Source organism: Bos taurus, chromosome X, assembly GCF_002263795.3.
Source record: "Bos taurus isolate L1 Dominette 01449 registration number 42190680 breed Hereford chromosome X, ARS-UCD2.0, whole genome shotgun sequence".
Lineage (NCBI taxonomy): Eukaryota > Metazoa > Chordata > Mammalia > Artiodactyla > Bovidae > Bos > Bos taurus.
The window spans coordinates 106,866,790-106,879,076 of record NC_037357.1 but is presented as its reverse complement, the minus strand read 5'-3'; the positions used below and the strand labels follow the sequence as shown (position 1 = coordinate 106,879,076).

At 38.3% G+C, this 12,287-nt stretch overlaps 1 protein-coding gene across 4 annotated transcripts in view; it reads left to right on the top strand.

Moving 5' to 3' along the window:
- Nucleotides 1-12,287, top strand: part of CFAP47 (cilia and flagella associated protein 47) — a 502,646-nt gene that overhangs the window by 453,166 nt on the left and 37,193 nt on the right. For all 4 annotated transcript variants that reach the window (XM_024988430.2, XM_015461736.3, XM_059883840.1 and 1 more), the window contains 2 exons: nucleotides 2,426-2,597; nucleotides 7,715-7,876. In XM_024988430.2, coding sequence (XP_024844198.1) covers nucleotides 2,426-2,597; nucleotides 7,715-7,876 — 334 coding nt within the window. The remainder of the gene's footprint in view (nucleotides 1-2,425; nucleotides 2,598-7,714; nucleotides 7,877-12,287) is intronic.

Sequence of the window (12,287 nt, the reverse complement as noted above, 5' to 3'; positions counted from 1 at the left end):
GGGGGAGCCTGGTGGGCTGCCGTCTATGGGGTCACACAGAGTCAGACACAACTGAAGCGACTTAGCAGTAGCAGTGAAAGTAAAAGTGGAGAGTGAAAAAGTTGGCTTAAAGCTCAACATTCAGAAAATGAAGATCATGGCATCCAGTCCCATCATTTCATGGGAAATAGATGGGGAAACAGTGGAAACAGTGGCAGACTTTATTTTTCTGGGCTCCAAAATCACTGCAGATGGTGACTGCAAGCATGAAATTAAAAGACGCTTACTCCTTGGAAGGAAAGTTATGACCAACGTAGATAGTATATTGAAAAGCAGAGACATTACTTTGCCAACAAAGGTCCGTCTAGTCAAGGCTATTGTTTATCCTGTGGTCATGTATGGATGTGAGAGTTGGACTGTGAAGAAGACTGAGTGCCGAAGAATTGATGCTTTTGAACTGTGGTGTTGGAGAAGACTCTTGAGAGTCGCTTGGACTGCAAGGAGATCCAACCAGTCCATTCTGAAGGAGATCAGCCCTGGGATTTCTTTGGAAGGAATGATGCTGAAGCTGAAACTCCTACTTTGGCCACCTCATGCGAAGAGTTGACTCATTGGAAAAGACTCTGATGCTGGGAGGGATTGGGGGCAGGAGGAGAAGGGGTCGACAGAGAATGAGATGGCTGGGTGACATCACTGACTCAATGGACGTGAGTCTGAGTGAACTCCGGGAGTTGGTGATGGACAGGGAGGCCTGGCGTGCTGTGATTCATGGGGTCGCAAGGAGTAGGACATGACTGAGCAACTGAACTGACTGACTGACTGACATGTATTTAAATGTTTTTTAGAAGTGTGCATTTGTTCTTTCAAAGTCACGAGCTATATTTGTCATACTTGAGTTCTTTCCCAAAGAGGCTGAGGTAATTCGCACTGTGGAAAATTCCCTCATGCTGGTCTGATGCCTAAGAGGTATTTTCTTTGTCTACATGCAGGATGCCCTTATCAACTTTCTTTTTAACTTTAGTATTTATGGTCTCCTCCTCAGGACCTTAGCAGTCAAGTTCCCAGGACCTGAGCTCTCATAGCCTCTTCTGCTTAATTTTAATCAATTATTTTTAATTAATTTTATACAACAATCAGATGATAACTAATTTACACTGGTCTCACTGACTTAGCTCTGATCAACCCAGTACACATAAAAGTACTATACAGATTCTCTCCAAGTTGGGAACATTGCAAAAAGTATGCTTTTAACTTGATAATATGACTTTTCAAATAAAATGCAGAGACTCTACTTTGTTAGCTTGAAGACACAATGCAGAATGTCAGTTTGTTAGGATTTTGTACCACCTGACTCTATTTTTCTTCCTTATGTGTTCATATCACTATATTTTAGTTAAAACAAGGGAAATATGTAAAGTGTAAAAAGTACTAATATGGTTCCTACTTGCGTGACCCCTGTCCTCCCCTTGCAGATAATCAGGTCTGTGTTTTGTACCAGTGGATCTTCTTAGGATTAGAATTATGATATCTATAGTAACAGATTCCCTACAGGGATTTCAATGCTTCTGAAACTAAATTTAGCTTCTCATTTCCTATCTTGATTCTGACACAGCCATTCCCATAAAGACTTCAATAATTAAGCAGAAACAGATGCAGATCTCAATAGTATTTGCTTTGAAAAATATGTTATTTGAATGCAGTGGAAATTTCATCTCCCATTAAAAACTCTAAAACTCTTAAATGCTGCTTCTCAGTATGGAGTATGGCTTCCAATGGAACATTTCCATATCCCATCCCCAGAACAAATCAATATATTAAATGTAGACATATTGATTTTGCTACAACAAAGAATGGTTATCAATAGGAACAATTGCCAATTTGGTCAACAGGATGAAAGCTAGTAATTCAGAAGGTCTGAGATTTATTTTTGTACATAAAAAAAGAAAAAAGATCTTATAAGATTATGGATCAGTCTGTTATTTTACATTAATAAGGTTTACTGAGTACTTATTAAATGTGACTTGGGATTTACTGAGTAATTATTAAATGTGACTTTCTTTATAAATTATGTTTATAAGCTTTTAATATATACAGCATATCATATTGTGTTTATAGTAAATGTTAATAGTAAATGTTATAGTAAATATTAATTTTTAGTTTCCATTTGTCTATTTCTTATTTTATTAGTCTGAAATTTAAGAATGGTGGGATTAAGGATAGTGGGTGAATTTTTTTCTATATCCATTCATTTATTTAACTTTTAAAAGCATACTGAATACTATTATATACCTGGTAACACACTAGGTATTACAAACACAAAGCTAAATAACATATACCCTCTCCCTCACTCTAAATACCTATGCATGATTAGTGCTGACGTATAATTGATTTTGAATCTATATGTATTTAGTTGAATTAAAATGCATTTAAATCTTGATTTTCTTAGACAAACCTATGAAACGTGAATTTGAATATGGCATTGAATTTGAATCTGAAGATGAAGAGGCTAGTTTGGAATCCTGCATGGCTCTATGTTTGATCAAAAAATCTTATAATGCCAATAATGAGCAGATAACATTGGTCTTCAGTCTGATATTTACACCAAACAAACCAGTGAGGTAAACCTGCTTTTACAAACCCTAATTTCTTTAAACAATATTATTACTCTTTTAAACTAAATAATGTGGTCTTTTTCTTTCCATCTTTCTATTTGTCAGTTGCATTACTTCTTTGATGCTATTGAGGTAAATAGATTATTTCTAGCTATCCAGATATGAAAAGTATTCTGATGAAAAAGAATAGTCCAAATTATTAGAAATCTGAGACATCCTTCAGGAATTGTGACCTCCCCAAGGTCATTGGGATATGCTATTAGCAAAACAGGGCTGTCTACTTTGAAAAACAATTTTTAATTGCAGACTTGGTGCTATACATTGGCAACATGGAATTTCTCCATACTACTTCTCAGAACCAGTTCAAATGACGAAACTGCTGAGTGCCCTCCTTTGCGATTGCTGTCATTACCATTTTACCATTCAAAACCATAGCATTGTACTAAAGGTAGAGTATAAGAGGGTCATACTGGAGTCTGTGCCAATAGTAAGCTTTGAATACCTGTCCTTTGGAAAACCTCGTCCAGTGTCTTTGTATTTAGTTTTTAGGCAACTGATACTTAGCATCTACACATACTGTATGATAGGTCACATCTGAGACAGGATTTTATGTCTTGATACAGAGACACTGATTAGAACTGCAAATAAGTGCAAAATACAGCCTGGCCATGAAAAAACAATTGACAATATTACTTGTGCTTTTAACCATTTCTATAATTTAACTATGCATTCAATGTACCCATGTGTGTATTTAAAGTGGCTTTGAGAATGTAGTCTAATAACTAAAAGATAGCAGGGTCCCCTTCAGGAAGCAGTAATAAAATCAGATTGTAAAAAGAAAGTACATATTAAACATTATTTTCATAATTTTCTATGGGCTTTTTTTTTTTAATTTTCTTACTTTTCTATGGGATTCCTTGGTGGCTCAGTGGTAAAGAATCTGCCTGCAAAGCAGGAGACACAAGTTAGATCCCTGGACCAGGAAGATCCCCTGGAGAAAGAAATGGCAACCTACTCTAGTATTCTTGCCTGGAGAATTCCATGGCAGAGGAGCTGGTGGACTGTAGTCCATGGAATCACAAAGAGTCGGGTACAACTTAGTGACTCAACATTTATATGTTAGTATTTTTTCACATTTAGCTTAGTATTATGTTGATTCAGTGACAGGGAAATTACCAGCAAAAACCAGAAGGGGAAAATGTTATCATTAGTGAGTATGAACAGAACCAATGTGAATTTATATTTGTTCCACATTTGGTGAGTTTAGAGCTTCTTGGTGAATATTTGAGAAGCTGATTTAGGACAACTTATATTCATGATTTATAAATTTTTGTGAGTGTCTTGTGGTGTTCTGATGTAGTTTAATAATTCTATTTTATGCACACATACTCATTTGTTTTTGTCATTTCTTCTTCCATATGTATTTGGGATGGTTCACTGCAAGACATACCATTAAATGATTAAAATAAATAAATAAAACCAATAGCTTTAAATTTTGAAAAAAGAACAAGAAAATAATTATACCCAAATCACACTGTTCCTACATAATTTAAGTAAGTATCAAATTTAAATCTTCTCTTCCTGATTGACATGGTAAAAAGTACAACAAAATTTTCATGGGTTTGTTAAAGAAAATATTAACACTGTTGCACAACAGTAAAAACAAGGTAATTTTTCATGTTTATCCTTTCATAGAATACTGCTGACATAATAAGAGTAATGGTCAGAGCCTTAAATGTGTTTTTACAAAAAATAAAATATAGTAAAAACAAAAATATTATTCCTTAAGACCTTGACCTTTTTTTTTCTTTAGTTTTTTCATTGTAAAAGACTCTGATGCTGGGAAAGATTGAGGGCAGGAGGAGAAGGGGATGACAAAGGATGAGATGGTTGGATGGCATCACCGAGTCAATGGACATGGGTGTGGGTGGACTCCGGGAGTTGGTGATGGAAAGGGAGGCCTGGCGTGCTGCAGTTCATGGGGTCGCAAAGAGTCGGACACAACTGAGCGACTGAACTGAACTGAATGGGGCCGGATGCCACGATCTTAGTTTGTTTGTTTGTTTAATATTTAGTTTTAAATCAGCTTTTTCACTCTTCTCATTCACCTCATCAAGAGTTTCTTTAGTTCCTCTTCACTTCTGCCATTAGAGTGGTATCACTCGCATATCTGAGGTTATTCATGTTTCTCCTACCTATCTTGTTTCCAGCCTAGCATTTCTCATAATGTGCTCAGTGTATAAGTTAAACAGGATGACAACAGACAGCCCTCTCGTACTCCTTTATCAATCCTGAACCAATCAATTATTCCATACAGGGTTCTAATTGTTGCTTCTTGACCTCCATACAGGTTTCTCAGGAGACAGGTAAGATGGTCTGGTATTCTCATCTCTTTAAGTGCTTTCCAATTTGTTAATGATCTACACAGTCAAAGGCTTTGGCATAGTTGATGAAACAGAGGTAGATGGTTTTCTGGAATTCCCTTGCTTTCTCTATGATCCAGTGAATGTTGGCAATTTGATCTTTTGTTCCTGTGCCTTTTCTAAACCCTGCTTGGATGTCTGGAAGTTCTTTGTTCACATAATGCTGAAGCCTAGCATGCAAGATTTTAAGTATGACCTTACTAGCATGGGAGATGAGATGTCCAACGGTTTGAGCATTCTTTAGTACTACCCTTCTTGGGAACTGGGATGAGGATTGACCTTTTCCAGTCCTGCGGCCACTACTGAGTCTTTCAGAATTGCTCACATACTGAATGCACCACTTTGACAGCATCACTTTTTAGAGTTTTGAATAGCTCTACTGAAATTGCATTGCATCCACTAGCTTTACTGACAGCAGTGCTTCCTAAGACCCACTTGACTTCACACTGCAGAATGTCTGGCTCTGGCTGACTTACCACACCTTTGCAGTTATCTAGTTCATTGAGATCTTTTTCGTGCAGTTCTTCCATGTTTTCTTTCCATTTATTCTTGATCTCTTCCACTTCTACTAGGTCTCTACTGTTTTTGTCTGTTACTGTGCACATCTTTGGATGAAATGTTCCCTTGATATTTCCAATTTTCCTGAAGAGATCTCTAGTCTTTCCCCTTCTGTTTTCCTCTATTTTTATGCACTGTTAATCAAAGAAGTCCTTCTTATCTCTCCTTGCTGTGCTTTGGAACTCTGCATTTAGCTGGCTGTAACCTTTCCCTTTCTCCCTTGCTTTTTACTTCTCTTCTTTCTTCAGCCTCCTCAGATAACCACTTTGCCTTCTTGCTCTTTTCTTTTTCTTTGTGATGGTTTTGCTTCCTCCTATATAGTATTACGGACCTCCATGCATAGTTCTTCAGGCACACTGTTTATAAATCTAATGCCTTGAATCTATTTGTCACTCTACTGCATATTCATAGGGGATTTGATTTAAGTTTTACCTGGCTGGCCTAGTGGTTTTCCCTGCTTTCATTAGTTTAAGCCTGAATTTTGCTATGAGAAGCTGATTATCTGTGCCACAGTCAGCTCCAGGTTTTCGTTTTGCTGACTATATACAGCTTCTCCATCTTTGGCTATAAAGAATATAATCAGTTTGATTTCAGTATTGACCATTTGGTGATGTCTATGTGTAAAGCTGTCTCTTGTGTTGCTGAAAAAAGGTATTTGCTCTGACCAGTGGATTCTCTTGGCAGAATTCATTTTGAACTGCTTCATTTTGAACTCCAAGGCCAAATTTGCCTGTTACTCCAGGTATCTCTTCTCCAAGGCCAAATTTGCCTGTTACTCCAGGTGTCTCTTGACTTGCTACTTCTGTATTTCAGTCCCCAATGATGAATAGAACATCTTTTGTTGGTGTTAGTTCTAGGAGGGCTTCTAGGTCTTCCTAGAACTGATCAGCTTTAGCTTCTTTGGCATTAGTGGTAGGGGCATAGACTTGAATTACTGTGGTGCTGAATGACTTGCCTTGGAAACAAACCAAGATCATCCTGTCGTTTATGAGATTGCACCCAAGTACTGCATTTTGGACTCTTTTGTTGTTTATGAGGGCTACTCCATTTTAATGTTACTAGCACTGTATTGAAGGGATATTTTTAAATTTTTGGTACCAGTTTTTTTTTTTTTTTATATAGTATAAGGAATGCAGCATTGAACATCCTTATACACGTTGCTTCTTGAAATCTTTGAAGTATATCTGAGGGAAATTACTAATAGTGAATTAACTGGTTTAGTGTCTGCACCTTTCAAATTTGATAATATATTATCTAACTGTTCCCCAAATTGTTGAATAACTTCACAGTCCAATTTAAAGAGGCTAAGAGTTCCCAGAACTGTTCTACAAGATGTATGTAAGAAGACTGTGATCTCTTGGTCCATTCTGACGTATGATATGGCTTACAACTATAGAGCTATGTGATTGAGTTATTTCCACCCGAAGCAAGCAAACACATGAGTAACTATTCTTCACCGTCAGCTACTATGTCTCCACTCTTCTTCAGAGCCAACTGCTTAGAAGGCTATATTTACTGTCTTCATCAATTCAATTGCCATTCAATTACATGTTATTGTAAAGTATTCATGATATTTATCAGTTGTAATTTAATTTTTTAAAGCTTCAGTTTAAGTCAGCTTTGGGGGCATTGTAAGTTTTCACAGAAAATATAATTTTTCTATGTGAAGCAAGAGTTCAAAGAACTTTTTCATGATGTTTTAGTTTGAACAGAAAATCCCCTTATGGAATACCTTTTAGTGTAACACTTGGGTCCATTTGCCAACCTCTCCTCAGATTCTTAAGTAATATGATATTCTATGGTGGGTGCAGAAAATTTGTAGAGTGAATTCTACAAATGTTACTAATTCTTAGTAAGTAACTAGACAGTAAATGAGATACCCTGTGAAATAATTACCTCAAAGGGAGGGTAATAATAGGGACTCTGACCTACAGAATTATTCCTTAGATGTAAACAGCCCATCCACATCTTTTCCATCTACATTTTTTAAAAGAATTAAAAGTTTCAGTTTTTTTTTTTTTTTTTTTTTTTACTGAAACCACAGTTTACTTACATTTTCACCTTAGATGTTAACCTGCTATACTATATCCCCTTTGCTTGTTTTCCTGCAATATCCTTTATAAATCTCTTTTTCTATTCAAGGTCTCAAGTTACACTGAAAGTAGAGTGCATGACAGATGGGATCTGGACGTTTCCCATGATGCTGATTGCTACTGAACCTGATGTGGATGAGGTCTTTGATATTGAAGGGATTGGTTTATTTAAGGAAGCTACTGTTGACTTCAGGCTGACAAGTCAGTCAAGGTAATACATCAAGCATATGTGTGTAACTGGTTTTGTGAATGTAATTTATGCTGAACTGGGAAACAGAATTTAAGATGGAAAATTCTATTATGTCATCTTTTTCTGGTTAAGTCAGAGAAGTATTGCCTCTAGGAATCAAAGCTTTATATATTTCATATTTGTTATTTAAAACTTGGAAAATAGAATCCACAAAGTGAATACCAAAGAACAATAAGAACAAGTAAATAGATATTGAAATTTAGAATATTTCTATTTGTTTTTCAAAAGGTGTTTTAATGTATTTTTTCAAAGATAGATGGGAGGTTTCTCAGTAAATTTTAATGGTTTGGGGCTATTAAGTGATTTAACTAGGTAGAGGTGATTAGGTAACCTACATTGAGATTCCATTTTCTGTATTATTCTGCTTAGTCACAGCTATCTTTGTTATACTTGTGATAACATAAGCAGCATGACAGTAATACTTTTACCTTTCTCAGATGTAAAAAATGTTTTTACAGCTTTTTTTGAGGTATAACATACTTACCATAAAATTCACCCATTGTCAGTGTACATTTCAATATTTTTTTTAAATGTGCAGAATTTGCAATCATAGCCACATTCTAGGTTTCGAACTCATCCTTCAGTTTTCACTTCAGTCACTCAGTCATGTCCGACTCTTTACGACCCCATGGACTGCACCACGCCAGGCCTCCTTGTCCATTACCAACTCCCAGAGTTTACTCAAACTCATGTTTATTGAATCCGTGATGCCACCCAACCAGCTCATCCTCTGTGGTCCCCTTCTTCTCCCGTCTTCAGTCTTTCCCAGCATCAGGGTCTTTTCAAATGAGTCAGTTCTTTGCATCACGTCGCCAAAGTATTGGAGTTTCAGCTTCAACATCAGTCCTTCCAATGAATATTCAGGACTGATTTCCTTTAGGATTGACTGGTTGGATCTCCTTGCAGTCCAAGGGATTCTCAAGAGTGTTCTCCAACACCAAGGTTCAAAAGTATCAATTCTTTGGCACTGAGCTTTCTTTATAGTCCAACTCTCACATCCTTACAGGACTACTGGAAAAACCATCAGTTCAGTTAAGTCGCTCAGTCGTGTCCAAATCTTTGCAACCCCATAAATCACAACATGCCAGGCATCCCTGTCCATCACCAACTCCCAGAGTTCACCCAAACTCATGTCCATCGAGTCAGTGATGCCATCCAGCCATCTCATTCTCTGTCGTCCCCTTCTCCTCCTGCCCACAATCCCTCCCAGCATCAGGGTCTTTTCCAATGAGTCAGCTCTTCACATGAGGAGGCCAAAGTTTCAGCCTCAGCATCAGTCCTTCCAATGAACACGCAGGACTCTCTCCTTTAGGATGGACTGGTTGGATATCCTTGCAGTCCAAGGGACTCTCAAGAGTCTTCTCAAACACCACAGTTCAAAAGCATCAATTCTTTGGTGCTCAGCTATCTTCACAGTCCAACTCTCATATTCTTACATGCCCACTGGAAAAACCATAGCCTTGACTAGATGGACCTTTGTTGACAAAGTAATATCTCTGCTTTTTAATATGATATGTAGGTTGGTCATAACTTTCCTTCCAAGGAGTAAGCGTCTTTTAATTTCATGGCTGCAATCAACATCTGCAGTGATTTTGGAGCCCCCCAAAATAAATTCTGACATTATTTCCTCTGTTTCCCCATCTATTTCCCATGAAGTGATGGGACCAGATGCCATGATCTTCATTTTCTGAATGTTGAGCTTTAAGCCAACTTGTTCGCTCTCCTCTTTCACTTTCATCAAGAGGCTTTTTAGTTCCTCTTTACTTTCTGCCATAAGGGTGGTGTCGTCTGCATATCTGAGGTTATTGATATTTCTCCAGGCAATCTTGATTCCAGCTTGTGCTTCTTCCAGCCCAGCATTTCTCACATTTCTCATGATGTACTCTGCATATAAGTTAAATAAGCAGGGTGACAACATACAGCCTTGATGTACTCCTTTTCGTATTTGGAACCAGTCTGTTGTTCCATGTCCACTTCTAACTGTTGCTTCCTGACCTGCATACACATTTCTCCAGAGGCAGGTCAGGTGGTCTCGTATTCCCATCTCTTGAAGAATTTTCCACAGTTTATTGTGATCCACACAGTCAAAGGCTTTGGCATAGTCAATAAAACAGAAATAGATGTTTCTCTGGAACTTTCTTGCTTTTTTGATGATCCAGAAGATGTTGACAATTTGGTCTCTGGTTCCTCTGCCTTTTCTAAAACCAGCTTGAACAACTGGAAGTTCACGGTTCACATATTGCTGAAGTCTGGCTTGGAGAATTTTGAGCATTACTTTACTAGCGTGTGAGATGAGTGCAATTGTGTGGTAGTTTGAGCATTCTTTGGCATTGCCTTTCTTTGGGATTGGAATGAAAACTGACCTTTTCCAGTCCTGTGGCCACTGCTGAGTTTTCCAAATTTCCTGGCAGATTGAGTGTAGCACTTTCACAGCATCATCTTTCAGGATTTGAAATAGCTCAACTGGAATTCCATCACCTCCACTAGCTTTGTTCACGGTGATGCTTTCTAAGGCCCTCTTGACTTCACATTCCAGGATGTCTGGCTCTAGGTCAGTGATCACACCATCATGATTATCTGGGTTGTGAAGATCTTTTTTGTACAGTTCTTCTGTGTATTCTTGCCACCTCTTCTTAATATTTTCTCTTTCTGTTAGGTACCATTTCTGTCCTTTATTGAGCCCATCTTTGCATGAAATATTCCCTTGGTATCTCTAATTTTCTTGAAGAGATCTCTAGTCTTTCCCATTCTGTTGTTTCCCTCTATTTCTATGCATTGATCACTGAAGAAGGATTTCTTATCTCTCTCTGCTATTCTTTGAAACTCTGCATTCACACAGATATATCTTTCCTTTTCTGCCTTGCTTTTTGCTTCTCTTCTTTTCACGGCTATTTGTAAGGTCTCCTCGGACAGCCATTTTGCTTTTTTTTGCATTTCTTTTTCTTGGGGATGGTCTTGCTCCCTGTCTCCTGTAAATGTCACGAACCTCTGTCCATAGTTCATCAGGCACTCTGTCTGTCAGATCTAATCCCTTGAATCTGTTTCTCACATCCACTGTATAATCGTAAGGGATTTGATTTAGGTCATACCTGAATGGTCTAGTGGTTTCCCCTACTTTCTTCAGTTTAGGTCTGAATCTGCCAATAAGGAGTTCATGATCAAAGAGTTGGACAGTACTGAAGCAACTTAGTACTTCGTTGCTTCAGTACTGTCCAACTGTTTGTGACCCTATGGATTGTAGCCCACCAGTCTCCTCTGTCCATGGCATTCTCCAGGCAAGAATACTGGAGTGGGTTTCTATGCCCTCCTCCAGAGGATCTTCCTGACCCAAGGACTGAACCCATATCTCTTATGTCTGCTGCATTGGCAGATGGATTCTTTACCACTAGTACTTCCATCTCCCCCCAAATTTCCCTCAAACCCCTTTTCGGTCAACCCCTATTCCCACCCCTCATCTCTGGCAACCATTGATATGCTTTCTGTCTCTGTAACCTTGCCTTTTCTGGATATTTTATATAAATAGAATCATTCACTATGTACTGGATTTTTTAAATGGTTTTTATGCAGTTTTAGGTTTCCAAGAAAAGTGAGAGGAAGGCACAGAGATTTCTGTCACCCCCTGCTCCCACACATGTGTAACCTTCCCCATTATCAACATCACTCACATAAATGGTACATTTTTTAATAAAGTTAGACCTACATTGACACATCATAACCATCCAAAGTTTATAGTTTCCAATAAGACTCACTTTTGGTGTTGTACATCCTATGAGTTTGGTCAAAAGTATGATGATATATGGGCTTCTCTGATGGCACAGTGGTAAGGAATCCACCTGCCAATGCAGGAGACTCAGGTTCAATCCCTGGGTCAGGAAGATCCCCTGGTGGAGGGCATGGCACCCCATTCTAGTATTCTTTCCTGGATAATTTCATGGGCATAGGAGCCTGACGGGTACAATTCATGGGGTTGCAATGAGTCAGACACGACTGAGTGATGGAGCACACACATGATGATATATATGTATGTCATTATAGTATCATGCAGAGAATTTTCACTGCCCTAAAAATCCTCTTTGCTCTCCCTATTTATCTCTCTTACCCCACTCTTGGAAACCACGGATCTTTCTATTGTCTCAGTAGCTTTTTTACATAGTCTTTTACAAAATGTTGTGTTGTTGGAATCATATAGTATGCCAGTTCAGTTCAGTTCAGTCACTGGGTCGTGTCCGACTCTTTGCAACCCCATGGACCACAGCACACCAAGCTTCCCTGTCCATCACCAACTCCCAGAGCTTGCTTAATTGCCAGGGTCCAGCCCCAGCAGGATCCAGGGGTACCCTCAGGATGACGGCCTAGGCAAAAGGATAGCAAA